At 41.7% G+C, this 21,454-nt stretch overlaps 2 protein-coding genes across 5 annotated transcripts in view; one reads left to right on the top strand and one right to left on the bottom strand.

Annotated features, from left to right (window-relative positions):
- RWDD2A (RWD domain containing 2A) lies at positions 1-5,611 on the top strand. 2 transcript variants are annotated; one of them, XM_047763213.1, is made up of 3 exons: positions 1-148; positions 1,180-1,409; positions 2,380-5,611. In XM_047763213.1, the coding sequence occupies exons 2-3, from the start codon at positions 1,209-1,211 to the stop codon at positions 3,055-3,057; spliced, it is 879 nt and encodes a 292-aa protein (XP_047619169.1). In that variant the 5' UTR covers positions 1-148; positions 1,180-1,208; the 3' UTR covers positions 3,058-5,611. The 2 variants fall into 2 exon arrangements, with proteins under 2 accessions (XP_047619169.1, XP_047619161.1); XM_047763205.1 differs by having other exon boundaries at positions 2-148; positions 1,066-1,409.
- Positions 5,612-13,646: 8,035 nt separating this feature from the next.
- Positions 13,647-21,454, bottom strand: part of ME1 (malic enzyme 1) — a 193,688-nt gene continuing 185,880 nt past the window's right edge. For all 3 annotated transcript variants that reach the window (XM_047763152.1, XM_047763158.1, XM_047763167.1), the window contains 2 exons: positions 20,337-20,435; positions 13,647-15,297 (listed from right to left, as the gene is read on the bottom strand). In XM_047763152.1, the coding sequence (XP_047619108.1) occupies positions 15,130-15,297; positions 20,337-20,435 (267 nt within the window). In that variant the 3' untranslated portion in view covers positions 13,647-15,129. The remainder of the gene's footprint in view (positions 15,298-20,336; positions 20,436-21,454) is intronic.

Raw genomic sequence — 21,454 nt, 5'->3', positions numbered from 1 at the left:
TCGCCCCGCCCCTCAGCCAATCACGGCGGGGGAGGGTCCTCTGGCCCCGCCCCCCCTCCTTGCCAGTCACGCGCGGCTCGCGCCTGCGGAACTGCGGATCCGCGCTCTGAGAGGGCTTGGGGCTGTTGCCTTTGAATGACCAGGAAGGGTGAGGCCCCCGCGGTGGCCCGGGGATTGGGGCCGAGGGTCTCGGGCCTTCAGAGCTATCCGCAACTACGCAGCCCCTGACTCCAAATTTGGGTCTCAGAGGGTGGCAGGCCCAGCTTTCCTGGGAAGCCGGGGTTCTATGTGGTCCTGGATGGAGGATACCAGCCCCTTTTGGGGCCCCCAACGAGGTGGTCCCGGCCCCAGTGAGCGCCACTCGGCCTCCTTCACGCCCCCCACCCCCTTGGTTCTTGAGGTTCATCTCCCAAACGTTTGATTACGGGAAGCCTTCTCGCCACCCCCTTACCATCGCCACCCCCCCCCCGCCCCGCTCCCGCTCGCACGAAACGTCATTTTATTTATTTACCTGTAAGACCCTTCCCACTAAGCTGGACCCCTCGCGGCTGAGGCCAGGTGGATCCAAACGGTCCAGACTCCTGGGATGCCGCCCCGGGCCAGTACAGCTCCCGGGAGAGGCGGAAAGGCCCACGTAGGAGGGATCCGCGGCGCTAGGGCCCAAGGGCCTCAACTGTCAGTGGAGAGCAACGGGGCCCTCGAGACCCCGGAGCCTGGGGACCCAGAACTCTGCCCCGTCGGCCCTGCGGGCCTTCCTTGCCGCGGCCAGCTCCGCGCAAGCTTGAGACCTGAGTGGGTGGGCTTCGCAATCTGGGCCCCTTGCCTTTCCCAGAATTTGGGCTTGTGGAGCGTCTGCAGGTGGTGTTTACTAACCACCTGCAAAGGAATAATTCGAAACACTTGTTGAACGTCCAGATTCCCGGAACCAGATCGGAAGCAGGGGTTGGGGTAAAAGGAACTGGGAATCCGATTTTTAACGAAGTCTCTTGGGGGGTGCTGTGCTTACTAGATTTGGGGGTCAGGAGTTAAAGCAGAAAAATGTTGTGTCTCGGTTTGTGCCCCTAGCTCTCGGTGAGTAATAGCGCCCCTGAAAAGCTGTTTCCGAGGAAAGGGAGCTGCGGGAAATTTCGCTGGGCACCGCTGGACGTTGACAAAGCTGGTGTCCCTGGGCCTTTCCAGTTTTCCTGACAGGTTGATTTTGAGTCAACATGTCCGCTTCAATGAAAGAATGCCTTCAACTTCAGCTGCTGGAGATGGAAATGTTGTTTTCTATGTTTCCTAACCAAGGAGAAGTAAAACTTGAAGATGTAAATGCCCTGACAAATATAAAGAGATATTTGGAGGGCACAAGGGAGGCACTGCCACCAAAAATCGAATTTGTGATTACACTCCAGATCGAGGAGCCCAAGGTAGGTGCCCTGAGTTGTGTTAATTGTTGCCAGGTGCCCAGTTTTTATTGGAAACACTTGGAAGGAGCGCGTACTGTCCAAGAAGCACGTAGAGGATATTCCAGATGGTTTTGTCTCAGATTATTCCTTTACTTGTTTGAAAGCAAAATATGGGATGCCCTGTAAATTGTCTTCAATAAAGATTTTGAATTTTGCATACACATGCACACCTTTTAAACAAATATGCTTTGTGTTTTTCCTAAACACAGCTTGCAATCTTACACTGCCATTATTATTCTGTTCACTCATCCAGTTTTTTTTTTAACCAACCCAACTATTGTAATGTGGATCGTTTTGTATATATATCACAAATCTAAATGTTACCTTTAGCAAAACTGGCTTTTCAGGAGTGAATGACTATTTTGGGGGGGGCACCATGACGCCAAAAGCAAATATAGAAAGGAAATTTAAAGTCTGAAAATGAATTTACCTTCATATTCTGATCCATTTACCTCCAGCAGTGATAGCATAGCACAGGTACCAAGGGGACAGGCATTTGAGACCTACTGTGCTAGCTACTTCCTATTCAGCCTTCAGTTATAATGCAGTTCCTCTAGTTACACATTGCAGTGGACCCCTGCACTTGATCATGGCAATGCTTCTCATTGTTGAGATGAAACACTTGGTGAATGTCTGTCTCCATCACTAGGCTCTAGACGTCGTGAAGGGCAGAAATAGTGTCTAGCTTCTTCATGTCTTTATTTCCGCATAGGGTACCTGACACATGGTAGGTATTTGATGCATATTGGTATGAATGAATGAATGCATAAAAGGAAGGAATTTATGTATGTAAAACTGTGCAGTGTCTGGAACATAGCCGACACGTAATAGTAGCACTATCTATTACCTTTATCAAAATCATGCAGTGGCCATTGATAAACTAGCATATGTGATCTTACAGTACTGAAATCTATTTGATTTTCATTTTAAGGTGAAAATTGACTTGCAAGTAACCATGCCTCACAGCTACCCCTATGCAGCACTGCAGCTGTTTGGACGGTCATCCGAACTTGACAGACAACAGCAGCTGCTTCTCAACAAAGGTCTCACTTCTCACATAGGGACCTTTGACCCAGGGGAGCTCTGTGTGTGTGCAGCCATCCAGTGGTTACAAGACAACAGTGCCTCCTACTTCCTGAACAGAAAGCTCGTTTATGAACCGTCTACACAAGCCAAGCCAGTCAAGAACACCTTCCTCCGAATGTGGATCTACAGTCACCACATATATCAGCAGGACCTAAGGAAGAAGATTTTGGATGTTGGGAAAAGGCTAGAGGTGACGGGATTTTGCATGACCGGAAAGCCTGGTATAATCTGCGTGGAGGGCTTCAAAGAGCACTGCGAGGAGTTCTGGCACACAATTCGATACCCCAACTGGAAACACATCTCCTGTAAGCACGCCGAGAGTATGGAGACAGAGGGTAACGGGGAGGAGCTGCGCCTTTTCCATTCTTTTGAAGAATTACTCCTCGAGGCTCATGGGGACTATGGACTAAGGAATGACTATCACATGAATCTGGGCCAGTTCTTAGAATTTCTCAAGAAACACAAAAGCGAGCATGTTTTCCAAATATTATTTGGGATTGAAAGCAAAAGTTCAGACTCCTAGGAAGCCATTCAGAGGCCTATGCTTGTAATCTCACCAAGTGAGTATTTCTGTTAAGAAGACCAAAATTAAAGGACCAGTGGCCATGTAGCATCAGCTGTGGGAAACCTCGCTTCAGCATTTCTCCCTGGTAATGAAACACATAGGCCTTTTAGCTTTATAACAGTGGCAGTTGTGATGTTACTTCTGTGTCCTCATGTGAACTGAAAACTATTTAACTGTTAAATAATAAAAGCCAGTGAGTTTAACCACTGAAGCTGATTGATTACAAAGGAATCCAAAGCCTGGTTCAATGGCAGGAGTCAGACTGCCACTCTCAGCTCAAATACGAATAACATTTCTCCTTTCTCTGATGCCGGCCTGCAGATGACACCCCCACATCTTCTTTCATTTTCGGAGAAGGATTCTCAAGTTTAAAATGAGAACAAAGAGCGAGCACATGTTTATTACCTTTCTCCCTTTAACTTAAACCCCTTATTTTATTTTTCTCTTTTCTTTTAGTAAAAGCAGATCTTAACTGTAACGAATGGAGAGCCATGAAGTCACAGGAATAAGACAGGGATACCATGTCGTGTGTTATTTACATCAGTTGATTAATGGTACTAAGAATAGCGATACCAGTATTGTTAGTTCAGTTCTCCACTGGGCAAGCTCTGGCCTCTGGTCAGCCAAATCTTGACATTTGACCTGCAAGCAACTACGCCTCACTACTCCCCCTGTGCAACGTTGCAGCTCTTTGGCCCGGCAGTGTGCGTGGCAGCCTTTGTCCTCCGCTGGCAGGCATGGTTCTCCATGGCGAGAGCATTGGGAGAGGACCAGTGTGGATGGCTCTGCACTGCCACCTTCCTGGGGAATAAAAGTCAGGCCCTGCATCTTGGTGACATCACTGCCATCCCTTCTGAAAAATACCAAGCCCTACAAGCTTCACCAGCCTTCTTCAAAATGAGTTTATCTTAATGAAAATAGCCCATATTTAAGTAGCTCTTGCCAAACCTTTTCACTACAAAGTGGCTGCCCCTCCCCCGGAAAATCCGGGAGTCTCATCTGCATTAGGGAACTTTGCCAGCTGCCTCCCTCCAGCTTCCTCGGCTCTCATTCCCTACTACTGCCCTGTCTGGGAAGCATTTCATTCTGCTGGCTCCCAGGCGCCGCACTGATGGCCTGGTCCCCTCAAGACACCAAAGCCATGTGCTGAGATTCAGTGCCATGGCAGGGACGTCCCACCTCCCCATCTCGTGATGATGTTTGATGCCAAAATTGCTGTGGTTGCTGGTGGAGCTTACAGAATCCTTGGTGAAACAGTACTTTCTGGTATCTGGTTTTACTCTGTGTCTAGGATGCAGACACATGTCCTTGGCAGGGCTGGGACATGATAAACAGCAGACCCTGTATTAAGCTGACATTCCTGTCCACAAAGCCCAGGAAGGGGCTCACTCTGTCCCTCCTGCACTCTTAGCTCACCAGAGTGAGTTTCCTTTCTAGGCACAATTCAGACTCTCAAACCAAGGCTCTTTCCATGGCCATGCCTCACCAGCTCTTCCAGCTTGCCCATTCATATTTGAACCCTAGCTCTGCACTTGGCTAGGGCCTCACTCTTCCTATATACAAAGGGAAGAAATAGGATTTGTGCTGCCAAAGACTCATTTCTCAGTCTTTACCAGGACTGAACATATATAGGCGTTAACATCCCATATTATCTCCCCAAGGCCATCAATAAGTATAATTAACATTTACAAGTTTTTAGGCCTCAAACAGATGAAACTCCATTAACTCTCTTCCCTTTGACATGAGACAGTAATATGTGCCATGCACTTGACATGTGCCTACGCCACTCACAGAGGGGTTTCTATAATTAACTTAGCCAAAGTAGCAACAGATAGGCTTAAAGAATACAGAATAAAAAATATTTACACAACTCCAATGGAGGAAATAAATTCCAGCTTATGAATGCTTTACTGCTTCTAGAGCTACTCCTGATAATTTTTCAAAAGCTACTTGTACACGTCCAATAGGGGCATACGTCAATGCTTTTTTCCTACCAGAAGCACTAATAGACATTACTAATAGAAATGTAAATTTTATAGAAATATATATATATATATACATGTATTGCTAGTTTAAAGCTCAGCTTAGAGTTCTCTTGGGTGCAGTGGGTTAAGAATATCACACACACACACACACACACACACACACACACACACACACTTTCCCTGGAGAAATGCCCTTTCTCTGGCTTAGGAGAAGTGACTGGATTTACGCTGCCCTATGGCAGCCTTCTGGATCCTGAAGAACTGATTTCAAGCTCTCGCTGCTTGAATCCCTAGTGCCACCCTCATTTCTGGCCTATGGCATGCTCCATTGTCCAACACCTCCTTTGAGCTACATAACATCTGTCCCCTTTTCCTTAAACACCAGAATCAGTCTCTGTTGCTTGGAACTCAAGAATTCTGCTACTGTATACATTATATTTTTTCAAATGGTTGTTTGGAAAGAATGCTCGTTAGAAATGTTTCAGTGTCTTTTTAAAACTTACCAAATTAAATCAGTATTTCTTCAACTGTGTGCTCTGCTTTTCATTCTTATTGTCTGTTGCATTAGGCTAAGGGCCAAGGATACTCACATAATGCACTGAAGTGTGGGCCACTGAGTTGACCACCATAACACAAGGACTTCTAAGTTACATCAGAAATTATGTAATTTTTATTACATAATTTCTATATTATGTAGTAATATTACATCAGAAACATGCTACCTGTGAGATGGAGTGTCTGTATATGAGCTCTTACATGCCATCCTTCTGAGAGCTTCAGAAGGCTTTGAGCGAGCCTGGGAGCTTCATATAACCCTCTTGAACAGGACGATTTTCTTTCACTTGCTTTTACCTCAAGTGCCCAGTAGTGAGTTGAAAGAATAGATATTTTTTGAAGAGGACATGGTTTGCTCAAAAATCTTGGTCTTAGGAGTTCCCTTTGTGGCTCAGTGGGTTAAGGACATGACATTGTCTTTGTGAGGTTGGGGGCTCAATCCTTGGCCTTACTCAGTGGGTTAAGGATCCCACGTTGCTATGGCTGTGGTAGGCTGGCAGCCACAACTCCTCTTTAACCCCCAGCCCATATGCCGTAAGCGCAGCTGTAAACAAAACAAAACAAAAACTTGGTTTTATACAGAACCCTGATTTTCCTCAAAACTGAGCCCACTGGTAGAACTGCTTTAACGACAGACTAGATCAGCTGGAAAGGCCTTTTCTCTCCCCCGCCCCCAGAATCCAGTTAAATCTAGAAGCCTTTGGATAAACCCAAAATGGGTTTGAGCATTGCACATAAATTTCAAAAAAGCCTGCTAAACAGTGAGGCTCCCCTTTAGCTGTAGGTGGAATGAAGTACACAATCTGTTCTTCCCTCTGGATGGGATATTCCAACACACACCAGAGACTGGACCGCTACAAGGTGGCCCTGGTGGCAGGCCCTTGTGCTTTCAGGGGATTTATTTTCCACTCTCCATTATGATGCAGCTTAGCAGCTATCCACAGAACCTCATGATACCTGTGCTCCAGGTCTTAACATATTATCATAATCAGTTTGTTAGACCCACATGACACCATCTACAATGGTAACTTGATCAAGGTCAAGTAGTAAGAGTTATATTTTGGCACACAGAGAGTTAATGGAACATTAAGAGAGGACAATCTTTAATATTGCTTACTGATAAACTGCTGGTATCAGTGCCCTTTCCTTACTGGAATAAAAAAACAGGGAGTTCCTGATGGCCTAGCAGTTAAGAATCTGATGTTGTCACTGCTGTGGCTTGGGTTACTGCTATGGCTGGTGTTTGTTCAACCCTGGGCCTGGGAGCTTCCATATGCCACAGGTTAGGCCCAAAAAACAAAGAATCTCTGCCAAATTAATAGCCACCTACTGATTTGCTCCAAGAAAGAGAGCTTGATTGCAACAGCTACAGTTAAAAAAAAAAAATCACCATCCAATTAAGGAACATAATGCTGTCCCTCTGAAAGCCTTGTTTGTCTCTTACACATTCAAATCCGGATGTGATAAGATTCACACCCCTGCTTCTTTTAAAGCTTTTGATGGTGGGACTACTCTCTGCAAATCATTTGGTACACCTGCCAGAAAAACTCTTTTTCTATGCATCATGGGTCCTATGGGTCCTATGTGGGGATATTGCTATAGACGATGAAGAAATCAATTCTAACTTTTCACTGGGAAGATGAGAAGACAACGGATTCATTCCTATAGTATACAGTTTGCCCCATAGACCACCATGGTTTCAGAAATTTCTATTTGTTCAGACCTGTTGACAGACGATTTTCCAAAATACCTAGTGGTTCCCTTTCTGCAATGCATTGTTATACTAGTAAATGGAGCCCAAAAGGAAGATCTTGGAAACATATTTATGATATTACAGAATTCTCCGTCTTAGAGGTCTTTCATTCATATCTGTGCCTGGCAGTTTGGTGAGGGCTTTGACACTCTATCTTGTCTTTGGCCAGGTTTTTCTGCTGTTGTTGTTATACACATCAAATAGGACTTACATGGGTTGTCCACGTTTTTGGTCTTGAGCCAAACAAATATTCAGCTAATATATGTTGCTGTGGGTGTATCAATTGCGTACGCTGGCATCCATTTTTTCTTAGTCAAGAACTGCGCTATCCTAGTTGTTAAATTTTTTAACATCATATTTCAGGCTCTGAGACACTGTGATTTACTGACTACAACCAAAGATTTCTGTAATCCAAACTATTCTATTTACACTGATGATAACTGTTTCCACCCTTCTGTCTAGTTATTAATTGCTTCACAGTGCTGCTTTTAAGCCTCTAGTAGCCCTAAGACTCTGATTTCTATTGAAATAAAGAGCTGTTTTAACTACAGCATTTCCCACAAGTCTCCCCATCTTACAGAAAAGAGTCATTAAAATAATTTTCATGTCCTCAACAAAATATTAGCAAACCAAATTCAACAATACTTTAAAAAGATCATACACCGTGATCAAATGGGATTTATTCCAGGGATGCAAGGATGGTTCAACATCAGAAAGGTCAATCAATGCAGTACACCATATTACCAAACAAATGTTAAAAATGATCATTTCAATAGTGCAGAAAAAGTATTTGACAAAATTCAATATCCACTTATGATAAAAACTTTGGACAAAGTAGGTATAGAGGAAACATACCACAATATAATAAAGGCATAAATGAGAAGCCCACAGCTAATATCATACTTAGTGGTGAAAAGCTGAAAGCTTTTCCTCTAAATCAGTAAGACAAGGATGCCCACTCTTGTCATTTTTGTTCAACATAATATTGGAAGTCCTAGCCAGAACACATAGGCTAAAAAAAGAAATAAAAGGCCCCCAAATTGGAAAGTAAGAAGTAAAACTGTCTCTATTTATAGATGACACAGTATATACAGAAAACCCCAAGGACTCTACCAAAAATCTGTTAGAACTAATAAATTCAGTAAAGTTTCAGCACACAAAATCAATATATAAAATCTGCTGTATTTCTATTAATAGCAAACTATCAGAAATCAAGAAATCAATTCTGTATCAAAAAAGAATACCTAGAAATACATTAAACCAAAGAGGCAAAAGACCTGTACACTGAAAACTATGAAAGACACAAATAAATGGAAATAGATTTCATGCTTATGTATTAGAAAAATTAATAGTTAAAATGTCCATGCCATAAAAGACCCTGAATAACCAAAGCAATTTCGAGAAAGAAGGAAGTTGGAGGCATCATGCTCCCTGATTTCAAAATATACTACAATAATCAAAACAGTATTGTATTGGTATAAAAACAGAGACATAGATCAATGGAACACAATGAGGGAGCCTAGAAATAAACCCCCACATATATAATCATTTAATTTATGACAAAGGAGCCAAGAATATACAATGGCAAGTGAAGAGTCTCAACTACCGCTGTTAGGAAAATTGGACAGACACATACAAAAGAATAAACTAGACCACTATCTTACATCATACACAAAAATTAACTCAAAGTGGATTAAAGACTTGACTAAGAGAACTGAAACCATGAAAATAGAAGAAAACAGGTGGTAGGCTCTTTAACATCAATCCTGGTGATCAGTTTTTGGATTTGGCAGCAAAAGCAAAGGCAGCAAAAGTAAAAATTAAAAAGTAGGTCTATATCAAACTAAAAAGTCCCTGTCCGCAGAGAAAACCATCAACAAAATGAAAAGACATCCTACCGAATGGGAGAAAATATTTAGAAATCATATATCTGATTAGGGGCTAATATCTAAAATATATGAAGAACCCATTAATTCAATAGCAAACAACAATCTGATTTTAAAATGGGTAGAGGAGGGAGTTCCAACTGTGGCTCAGCAGAAAGGAATCTGACTAGCATCTGTGAGGACACAAGTTTGATCCCTGGCCTTGCTCAGTAGGTTAAGGAACTGGCATTGCCATGAGCTGTGATGTAGGTCTCAGACACAGCTCGGATCTGGAGTTGCTGTGGCTGTGGTGTAGGCCAGCAGCTACAGCTCCGATTTGACCCCTAGCCTGAGAACCTCCGCGTGCCATGGGTATGGCCCTAAATAAAATAAAATGAGCAGAGGATTCGAACGGACATTTTTCCAAAGAAGATATACAGATGGACAACATGTACATGAAAATATGCTTCACATCATTCATCACCAGGGAAATGCAAACCAAAACCACAATGAGCTAACATGTTAGGATGGCTATCATCAAAAAGACAAAAAATAATAAATGTTGGTAAGGATGTGGAAAAGAGAGAATCCTGGTATACTGTTGGTAGAAATGGAAATTTGTGCAACCACTATGGAAAACAGTACAGAGATTCCTCCAAAAGTTAAAAATAGAACCACAAAATGATCTGGCAATTTCACTTCTGGTTATTTGAAGAGAAAATAAAAATAATATGAAAATACATATATAGCCCTACTCCGGCAATATTTACTATACTCAAGACGTGTACAACCTAAGTGTCAGCTGGCAAAGAATGGATAAAGAAAATGTGTATGCGTGACACACACACACACACATACACACACAAGCCATTAAAAATAATAAAATTTTACCATTTGCAACCACAAGACATTATGCTAAGTGAAATGAATCAGACAGAAAAAGACAAATACCACATAATCTCATTTATATGTGGAATCTAAAAGTTGAAAAAGAGGAGTTCCCATCGTGGTGCAGTGGTTAACGAATCCAACTAGGAAACATGAGGTTGCGGGTTCGGTCCCTGCCCTTGCTCAGTGGATTAACAATCCGGCGTTGCTGTGAGCTGTGGTGTAGGTTGCAGACGCGGCTCGGATCCCGCGTTGCTGTGGCTCTGGCGTAGGCCGGTGGCTACAGCTCCGATTCGACCCCTAGCCTGGGAACCTCCATATGCCGCAGGAGCGGCCCAAGAAATAGCAAAAAGACAAAAAATAAAATAAAATAAAATAAGTTGAAAAAAAAAAAACCCCAAACCAGACAAGACCAAGCCAAACCAAAATAAAACAAATTAAAAAAAAAACAAGCTTATTGATACAGAAAACAGATTGGTGGTTGCCAGAGGCAGGGGATGGAGGGGTGGGCAAAATGTGTGGAGGCCAAAAGGTATGAATTTTCAGTTCATGGGGATGTAATGTACAGAACATCAACTATATATATACTAATACTGTATTGCATATTTGAAAGACACTGAGAGTACGTCTTAAAAGTTCCCATAACAAGAAAAAGAGTTTTGTAACTAGGTATGGTGATTTCTTGTGGTGATAATTTTGCAATACGTACAAATATCACACCATTACATTGTACAACTGAAACTAATATGTCATATGTTAATTATACCTCAATTTAAAAAACAATGCTTTTCACTGATACTGTTCCCTACACCAATGTATTTCTCAAGGCCTTAGTGAAAGGAGGGTCACCAAGAGGTCTTCCTGGGAGGCTTAATTAGGGGATCACTAAGTTTAGGATGGTCAGACTACACATGACAAATCCACTCTCATATTCCTATCTTTGTAAATCTTCAAATCCCTTTATATTATCTCAAGGAATGTTTATGTTCTCAATTTCACTTAACATGGGCCATTATCCAGTCCACATTTTGGTCAACTAACTGAACCAACAAGCAGAATCCCTTTCAGCTGCTCAAGACTGCGCGTTAAATGCAGGATCTGTGGCAAGCGCACTCCCATTGATCAAGTCTCTTCAATCCCAAATTACGCTTCTCCTTTAGAACTTTTGGAATTCCAGACATTTTTCTCCAATTTCGCCAATATAAAGGCGCAAAGTCTAGAATGCTTCTGGTGGGAGGCTTCCCCTCCTGGGTTTGACTACTTCATTGTATCCACCACTGCTCCTCTCCACGTGGGAATCAGCTTTGCCTAGAGAGGTAGTGAGAAGACATCTGGGAGGAGCTGGAGACTGAGGTTATGACAGGATCTTCACGCAAGGCAGTGACAGCCCCTTGAAGCAGGAAGAGCTCCTGCCTTGATTAGCAAGGGAGGACTTGTCAACTGTTCTGGTTTCCCTGGGGTTGAGGGGCTTTCTGGGTGTCACAAGTCCTCCACATCCCTCTAATTGCAGATGTCCCTTCCAAATCAGCATCCTGCTGTTCCCTATTCAGTCCTCTCCACAGTCACACAAGAGTCCTGGTGAGGCTGTGAATGCAACTCCTGCAAAAATGTGGCAACCGGCAGGGTGAGGTATGACTTGGGTTTCCATTATTGCAGCCTTACAGTGAGTAAGGGAGAAGAGATTCTTTTAGCAAAAACAGAGGCATTTTTCCGGTGTTTATGCTGTGCCTTGAGCTGAGAACTTAAGTCTTTGAGCCTAAATTTATCTCTTTATTAAATCTCTGTAGAAGCAACCAACCTATTCCACAGTTCTGGATTTCTTTATACGGTTTTAAGGCAGCACCCACTTAGCCCAAACCCTTCTATCCTTAGGTAATGAACTCCATCCATTTTTTACTTCATGTTTATATTTTTGGGGGTCCAAAAGATAATTGCTACATCAATTTTGATTAACTTTATATTTTTACCATTTGTATTTAGTTCTTTTATACATTTGAAGTCTTCCTTTCTATACAGTATGAGGCAGGATTCCAGTTTTTTCTGTGTGTGGTAGGTCAGCTTTCCCAATCATGTTACTGAATGCTCTTACTCCTTAGGTGTTGATTTTAGTGCTAGCTTCATAACTAATAGATCCAGGGGGTCTGTCCATAAGCTGTTCTACTCCATTGTTCTATATGTTCTCATGACTTCAATGTACATGTAAGTATCTGGATATTGAAGGCTTAGTATGATCAAAATAATGTACAATATCTCCATACTTTTTATAATATTCTGGATATTTTGGTTTAAATACATATACATATCTTTTTTAATTTTTTTTTTCTTTTTAGGGCTGTACCTGCAGCATGTGGAAGTTCCCAGGCTAGGGGTCGAACTGGAGCTACAGCTTCTGGCCTATGCCACAGCCACAGCCACAGCCACAGCAATGCCAGATCTGAGCCAAGTCTGCAACCTACACCACAGTTCACCACAACACTGGATCCTTAACCCACTGAGAGGGGCCAGGGATCAAACCCAAATCCTCATGGATACTAGTTGGATTTGTTTCCACTGTGCCACAATGGGAACTCCTTAACAAAATATATTATTAAAATGAATTATACTTTTTTTTAAATAAAGCCACAGAAATTATACAGGTGCCTCAATTATATTGCGCCTCAACAGCACTGTTCTAACTATGCTCTAGTGAATACAGAAGAGACTGTGGAGAAAGTTAAACATGGATTTAGAGTCCCCTTCTTCACATATGAGCTCTGTGGACTTGGCGTGTTACTTAAAGTATCTACTTCATAAGGGAGTTGTGGGAACTACACTAAATAAGATAATGTATGTAAACACAGTACCTGATAAGTAGTCATCCAATGCTTATTTCATGATCTTTCTCTGAGGACAGGAGGTAGCTCATTCATCACAGTATATATCAAATATGACTACACATGTTCCATGTTTTTTTTTTCCTTTTTTGACCATACCCATGGCATATGGAAGTTCCTGGGCCAGGGACTGAATCCAAGCCACAGATGCAGCTTACACCATAGGTGTGCACGAGATCCGTAACCCACTGCTCCATGGTGGGAACTCCCTGACTACACATACACTAAATGAATTAATTTCATACTGAAATTTGCTATTAGAATATTTTTAAAATTTAAAAATCCCCTGTCATACGACCAACAAGACCCAGCATTACCATTGTTTTTTCGTTTTTTTTGTTTTTGTTTTTGTCTTTTTAGGGCAGCACCTGTGGCATATGGAGGTTTCCAGGCTAGGGGTCGAATCTGAGCTGTAGCTGCTAGTCTACACCACAGCCACAGCAACATGAGATCCGAGCCACACCTGTGACCTATACCACTGCTCATGGCAATGCCGGATCCTTAACTCACTGAGTTAGGCCGGGGATCAAACCTGCGTCCTCATGGATGCTAGCCAGATTCATTTCCAGTGAGCCACAAAAGGAACTCCCTGTTTTTAAGTATAGCAATATTTTAAGGAAAAAGACAATTATTTTATAATTTTATTCATTCACTTTTTCTATGCTTTAATACATCTTTTGCATAGGTAAATACATTTAGTTAGATCTATAAGACAACACGGAAACTAAACAAGAAATAAGCATTCTGGATCTCTTCAAAACAACTGTATTGAGGAAATTCTTGGCTAAATGTTACCTTCAGAAATACCCCTACCCCTTATACTCACACCTACAACAACTTCTATAACTTTCAACTTTTAGTGAAATCATTTTAAAGTATAGTTTATCTTGCACATCTTCTTATACTCTTTTAGCATCACTTTCCAAAACAAAAATGTACCCATATAATTCTATAAATAAATAGCAAACATTATTGCACCTGAGCTTAAGAATTTAAAATTGTTTCCATTGGTTCAATTATTAACTTCTAAATTAAAACCTAAAATTTACATTCATTTCTGGGCTATAAGTACTGACAGTAATTAGAATATTTTAAGATCTGTTGTAAAGATAATTTCTGAGATTGGGGAAGTGGTTCCAAAGCTCTCTTCAAACTCAGAGAAGAGTGAGTTTGCTGTAACACAATGAGATCTTAATTACCTGAGCTAATCAAGGGGACATTCGAGTAGGTCACTCAGTTGGGCATGCAGCTTGCCTTGACTCTGGAGAGTTCTGTCTTAAGAGGTCAGGTCGACTCCACAGGTGGCCCTTTCTCAAGAAGCTTATCCACTGTCTCAGCTCTTCCCACAGCTCAGGCTGTGCTCAGCTGAGGGCACCAACCTCAGGACAAGGCCAGTCTGGAAGGGCCCAGCAGCAACGCTGCGGAACTGAGGGAATATGCCTTTGGTCAGGAAGAAGGAAAGGTACTTTTAATAAGGGATTTCTGACTGAGGACCAAGGTCATAGGAGATGTAACAATGTTGAAAGAACATTAGAATCTAAGGCTGCACAAGGCATTGTAAACGGCAATGGTCTTTCTTAGAGTTTAGTTGTGTAAAAAGAACGGATATAATGTAGGATTGGAATAAAAATACCTGAGAAGTTATTTTTCTCTAGGCAACAAAGTCAGTGTTGTTTCTGCTTTTAGCAAAAGTTAGTCTATGCCTAAATTCATTCCTATCTTTATTTTTTAAAGTAACTTTTAATAAAATCAACAAATGAATGATAGGTTTTAATACTGATCGTATCATTTTATTACTAATTTTGGTCTTCCCCTTAGTTTCCTCTATGAAAAGGGTTTCTCAGTAGCAGTTACAATAGCTTTTAAAGAGAACTTGGGCAAAATAATTAAGACAGAAACCATAAATAACAAGAAAGTAAATGAAGCAAAAGTGTCTACTGTGATGTTTACCCTAAAGTATAACAATAATCGTCCATAAATTTTTAGAGTGTTAAGGGGAAATTATCTTAATCTAGCACATTATGAATCATTATAAAAGATCCCAATATTTAAAAATTATGAAAGACTTCCAGATCTCATGAATGGAGTTAGAAATGTAGGCTATTATGCTATTAGTCAAGTTTGGTCTGTATTTTCTGGGCCTCTTCAGGCCAAGAATAACCATCAGGTAGAATCTGGTCATAATCAGTGCTATACATCTGAGAGCGGACAAATGCTTCCTTGTTTGAGGGTTCAGGATAAATGGTGGCTGTCTTTTCTTGGTATGCATCTCTCACAATCTAGAAATAAGAAGAGAATATTAATTATTGTAATGAAGAGAGGTGAGAGTGAGCACATGTCAGACATTCTTCATCTGTTTCAAAAAATTAAGTTCTAATTTATGTCTTGTCTGTTTCCAAAAAAAGTGTACTATAATAAAAACATGAAATTACAAAGAAGATATAACGAGAAAAGACAATTAGAAATCATGTAACAAGAGATGACTGATAAGAGCCACAAGGAAAGTGTGAAGAGTAGAGATTTATTTATGTGTGATTTCTCAGATAAGTCAGTCTTTTTTTTTTTTTTTTTCCTTTGCTTTTTAGGGCCACACCTGCGGCATACGGAAGTTCCCAGGCGAAGGGTTGAATCAGAGCTTCAGCTGCTGGCCTTCACCACAGCCACAGCCACAGCTGCCGCAGTGCAGGATCCTTAACCCACCAAGCGAGGCCAGGGATTGAATACACATCTTCATGGGTGCTAGCTGGGTTCTTAACCCACAATGGGAACTCCTTTTTTTTCTTTTCTTTTTTGTCTTTTGTCTTTTTAGGGCCGCACCCACAGCATATGGAGCTTCCCAGGCTATGGGTCAAATTGGAGCCACAGCTGCCAGCCTACACCTATACCATCAATGCCAGATCTGAGCTGCATCTGAGATCTATACCACAGCTCACGGCAATGCCAGATCCTCAACCCACTGAGCAAGGCCAGGGATTGAACCTGTGTCCCCATGGATGCCGTTCGAGTTCGCTAACTGCTGAGCCACAGTGGGAACTCCCTTTTTGTAATTTTTTGCTGCACTCTCAGCATGTGGAAGTTCCTGGGCCAGGGATCAAACCCATGCCACAGCAGTGACCTGAGTAGCAGCAGTGACAAGGCCAGCTCCTTAACTCACTGAGCCACCAGGGAACTCCTCAAACAAGTCAGTCTTAAGAGCCTTGAAATGACCTGACCAATAATTAACTCAAACTAAATAACCTTAAAATTCCCGCTAAGTTTAAACTCAGACACGCTACAGTTTCAACAGCCCAGAGTCTCCTACAAAACTCTTTATCCAGGGTCTCCTGACCCTAATCAGCGGGGCTCTTACTCCATGGCAGTTTCTGTGCTCCTTGCTCTTCTGGAACCACAAACTTTCGTGTCTCCATGACTCTGTGTCACACTCCACATTCTGGTCCCTGGGCTGGGGACCCTCAATGCTGGCTTTCTCCTTTCATAGCTGTCTCCTGCAAGGTCATACTTTCCCCAGTCTTACCTGGGCTTTCATGGTTGCACATGACACAATTTTCTCCTTTCAAAAGCAAAAACAAACTCTAAAAACTTCTTCTAAAGTCAATTACAAACCTTCCCCTGTCAAGTCTCCATATGACTCTCACCACTCTGCTGAGAAAACTCCAACTAATCAAAGAACCCCAATTTCTCTTCATATCAACTCAAACTACCTCCTCTATATTTTCAAACATTCTCTCTTCCCCTGCTTTCTTTGAGAAAAATGGATTCTCCCTGTTGTCAAAATTAATCACTTCATGTGTGCTCTTTAACTCACTCCAGTTTTTATTTTTTAAATTTTTTTTTCCAATTTTCAATTTTATTCAAGTACAAAGTTAACAAGTTTTAAGTTTTCTACATAGGAAAAGACTGGTCAACTTCAGATGCTGCAGAAAAATTAGCATTCAAGGAAAAAAAAAACAAATATAAATCTATATTTTGCCTTTGTGACTGAAAGAAAAAGTAACTATTTTAAAAGTTATCAAAAATCCAACCTTATATGAGACCATTATAAATTTCAAACAGTAGATTTACCACACATGTTACATTTTCAAATTCTAACACAGCAAAGCATAACCACGTAATTTGGCTACATCTAAATATTTCAGAAAAGTTTAAAAAAATTAACAAAGTTGTGACTATAAAACTTGTGCAGTTTTTTTGCAAAGTAAAAAAAATTAAATCTTTAATAAAACAAAACAATCCTTAAATTTCTTATAAATAGCTCTCAGGACATATATTATCCATCTGCTGCAAGCTTTCTTTATCTGAGAATTTCCCAGGATCCTTCACCACAAAGGATTTCCTTAATTCTCCCAACATTTAACTCACATAAATATGATTAAACACCTATAGAAGTGGATGTAGACAAATGTATTCTTTTTTTTTTTGGTTGCGCCCATGGCATGCAAAAGTTCCCAGGCCAGGGAACGAACCTGGACCACATCCAGTTTTTAAAAAGAGCAATCACTAAAGAGCTATTTGTATGACAGACTTACTTGAATAAGGATGATTTAAAAAAATATTATAATGATTAAGTATGTCCTCTCAATGTAAAAGTATGCATTTATGAGAAATTATGAAGACCGTGCCATATTATGGAGAATTGTTCATGAAAAAAAGGAGGGATTAAAAGTATGTGATTACACCCTTATGTATTGTTACAATGATGTTAGAAAACAAAGCAAACAAATGGAAAAAGATTACAAGCAAATTCACATGCCAAAATGATGTTAATGTTTGTGTTAGAAAAGTAGAATATCAGGTATTTTCCTCTATTTTTCCAGAGTGCCTAAAATGTGATATTATTATGTTTTTTTTTTCTTCTTTTGTCTGCACCCTTGGCAGATGGAAGTTCCTGGGTCAGGGATTGAATCCCAGCTGCTGTCGTGACCTACACCACAGCTGCAGCAATACCAGATCCTTAACTCACTGAGCCACAGTGGGAACTCCTATTACTACATTTTTAACATATATTCTTCGGTTACAGTTCATGGAATACAGCATTTAACCATTTTAAGCACATAATCCAATTTCTTCTGTAAATTTACAGAGATGTGCAACTATTACCACATCCAGTTTCAGAATATTTCCATCACCCCAAAAAGTTCCCCTGTGCCTGTTTTGCCCACCCCCCACCAAAAAAAACTTGAAAGCAGGGCAAAGCTTATAAAACTTGCAATCAGATTTCCCTTTGTGGCTCAGCCATTAACAAGCCTGACTCGGATCCATGAGGATGCAGGTTCAATCCCTGGCCTCGTTCAGTGGGCTAAGGATCTGGCATTGCCATGAGCTGTGGTGTGGTCTCTGACACAACTTGGATCCCGAGTTGCTGTGGCTGTGGCTGTGGCTCCATTCAACCCCTAGCCTGGGATCCTCCATGTTCCAGGAGTGCAGCCATAAAAAGCAAAAGCGAAAACAAAAACAAACAAAAAAACAACTTGCAATGGCTTTTCCAATAGCTGTATCCTCAGTTCTGAAGGTTTTTTTTTTCTTTTTACCACACCTGCAGCACATGGAGGCTCCCGGGCTAGGGGTCAAATCAGAGCTGCAGCTGCTAGCCTACGTCACAGCCACAGCAAAAAAACAGTCCGAGTCCACAGATCCAAGCCAAATCTGTGGACTTGGAATGTTGTTGTGGCTGCATCTTATGGGATACACAGCACTATGGATCCTTAACCCAGTGAATGAGGCCAAGGATCCAGTCTGCATCCTCACAGATACTATGTAGGATTCTTAAACCACTGAGCTACAGCGGGGACTCCCTGAGCCTCTTCTTAAAATCCTGCCCACTTCCATTTTAAAATGGCTTCTTTCTTCTGTCTTCTAGACAGAATAATAAACTGTGTTCTAGCCTCAGTTTTCTGCCTTTTCTACTTGCTCTCCTGGTAATAACCCAACCATGCCTAGAGTTTCACCTGTTACCACAGATAGATAATTCCCCCACCATTTATACCATTAAAGACATTCCTTTTCTTTTTTTCTTTTTCTTTTTTTTTTTTTTTTTGGCTTTATAGGGCTGCACCCGAGGCATATGGAGGTTCCCAGGCTAGGGGTCAAATCAGAGCTGCAGCTGCTGGCCTACACCACAGCCACAGCAACACGGGATCCAAGCCGAGTCTGCGACCTACACCACAGCTCACAGCAATGCTGGATCCTTAACCCACTGAGCAGAGCCGGGGATCAAACCCACATCCCCATGGACACTATTTGGGTTTGTTATCAATGAGCCACAACGGAAACTCCAGTATAGCCAGTCCTTCTTGAAGTCTCAGTCATTGCCATCTATTGTTTGCACTGTACATCTGAACATGCCACGGGTACTGCAAACCTGCATTCCAATGACATCATCTTCCTCCCTGAAGCTGACTCTTCATCCTGATCCCTCAATTTCTGTTTATGCATTCTTTCTTAATTTAAAAATTTTTTTGAGCATACTCTTGAATAAATAGATAACCAGGCAGATGAGCTGCAGTTTTTTTTGAAGGAATACTTGGTTTTTGGAGCATCTACCCTCAAATCGACAAAATTTCTATTATGTAAGCCACTCAGTCTGTTAAGGCAGTTTTGTTATAGCAGCTCTAGTAAACGAATACAACTACACTGCAGAAAGGCCAATTTCTCTCTCATCTTAGTTATGGAAAGTTTAGGCTCCTCTTGGCGACTTCCTTCCAGAGCTCATCGGCCTCCCCCACACTTTTGAGCTGTTTTCATTGCTTTGCTTTCTGCCTTGTATAATCCGTTGTGATCTTTAAGATGCCGTACACCCTGGAGACACAGGTAAGGCAGGTGGTTCAAGGTCTAACAGTCACTCCACCACATCTGCAGTGCTGTGGTGACTATTGCAAGTGAGATATGGAGCAGCCCCATAATGGTTAAGGTTGGCCTAATGGTTAAGGATCCAGCACTGTCATTCTGTGGCTCGGGTTTGATCCCTGGCCCAGGAACTATATATAACATGCCATGGATGTGGCCAAAATAAAGTGTGATGTGGAAAACACCAACTAAAAAAAGGTAAAGTGAAGGACATTTAGCTGAAATGAAAACCTGATGAATTATTTAAATTATGGGAGAGAAAAAGAATAATATAGAGATTAATGATTCAACTCATTTCTGAGGTTCAAACATAGTTCCCAAGCTCTGCCGAGGCACCATGCCTCATTTCTCTGATTTCTGACATAACACATTGATACAGATATTTCAAGGAAGTGGATTTTTTCATGCCTAAACATGCACACTTAGCCAGAGAAGGAAGGAAAAAATAATGAGGCTTGAACAAGAGCAGTTTTACCTTTTCTGCGATTTTCAGAGAAACATCTCTAATGGTATTCAGAGGAGGATAAAGCCGGCCTTCTTCCAAGTGTTTATCTGATACTTGCTGAGCTATAACCTTAAAAAAGGAAAGACAAAACACTTCATACCATACACTGTGGTGGCTGTGGGTGTACAGGTGAGTGGACAAAGAGATGGTCGCAGACAGAAGCAGATCACACTAATGCCAGCATTTAATTTCATCTCTCCCTTTATCCTTGGAAAACTGAACATAGATAGGCCTGGTGACCGGATGGGTCACACAGTGCGTGAAAAAGATGGGGACTAGCAACCGGTTTCCTCTTACCTAGTTCCTTTTCTTTCTTTCTTTCTCTTTCTTTCTTTCTTTCTTTCTTTTTTTAACCTTTTGCATGTTTTATTTTATGTTAAAAATTTTAATGGTTTTTATTTTTCCATTATGGTTGGTTTACAGTGTTCTGTCACTTTCTACTCTACAGCAAAGTGACCCAGTCTCTCTCTCTCTCTCTCTCTCTCTCTCTCTCTCTCTCTCACACACACACACACACACACACACACACACGTTTTTTTCTCAAATTATCCTCCGTAATGTTCCATCATAAGTGATTAGATATAGTTCCCTAGGCTGTACAGCAGCTTTTTTTCTTTTCTTTATTGTCTTCCTAGGGCTGCACCCGAGGCATATGGAAGTTCCCAGGCTAGGGATTGAATCAGAGCTACAGCTGCCGACATACGCCATAGCCACAGCAACACAGGATCTGGGCCACATCTGCGACCTACACCACAGCTCAAGGCAATGCCGGATCCCTAATCCACTGAGTGGGGCCAGGGGTAAAACCCTCATGGATCAAGTCCTCATGGATACTAGTTGGGTTCATTACCACTGAGGCACAACAGGTACTCCCTCCAGCTCCTTTTCTACTATACCTTGAAATGCTGGTAGCTTGCTAATTTGATGCACTAGAGCAACAGGGGGAAGAAGCTACAGAAGGCAGAGGAGGAGAAGAAAAGCAATGGGAAAGGATCCTGAAAGGGGAAGAGGGAAGGCCGATAAGGCCTCAACCCAGGCACACACACTCTCTCGAGGGAGGGAGAGCAGGAGGTGGAGGAGGTTCTTTC

The sequence above is a fragment of the Phacochoerus africanus genome, chromosome 2, assembly GCF_016906955.1.
Source record: "Phacochoerus africanus isolate WHEZ1 chromosome 2, ROS_Pafr_v1, whole genome shotgun sequence".
Classification (NCBI taxonomy): domain Eukaryota; kingdom Metazoa; phylum Chordata; class Mammalia; order Artiodactyla; family Suidae; genus Phacochoerus; species Phacochoerus africanus.
This window is presented reverse-complemented; position numbering and strand designations above follow the sequence as displayed.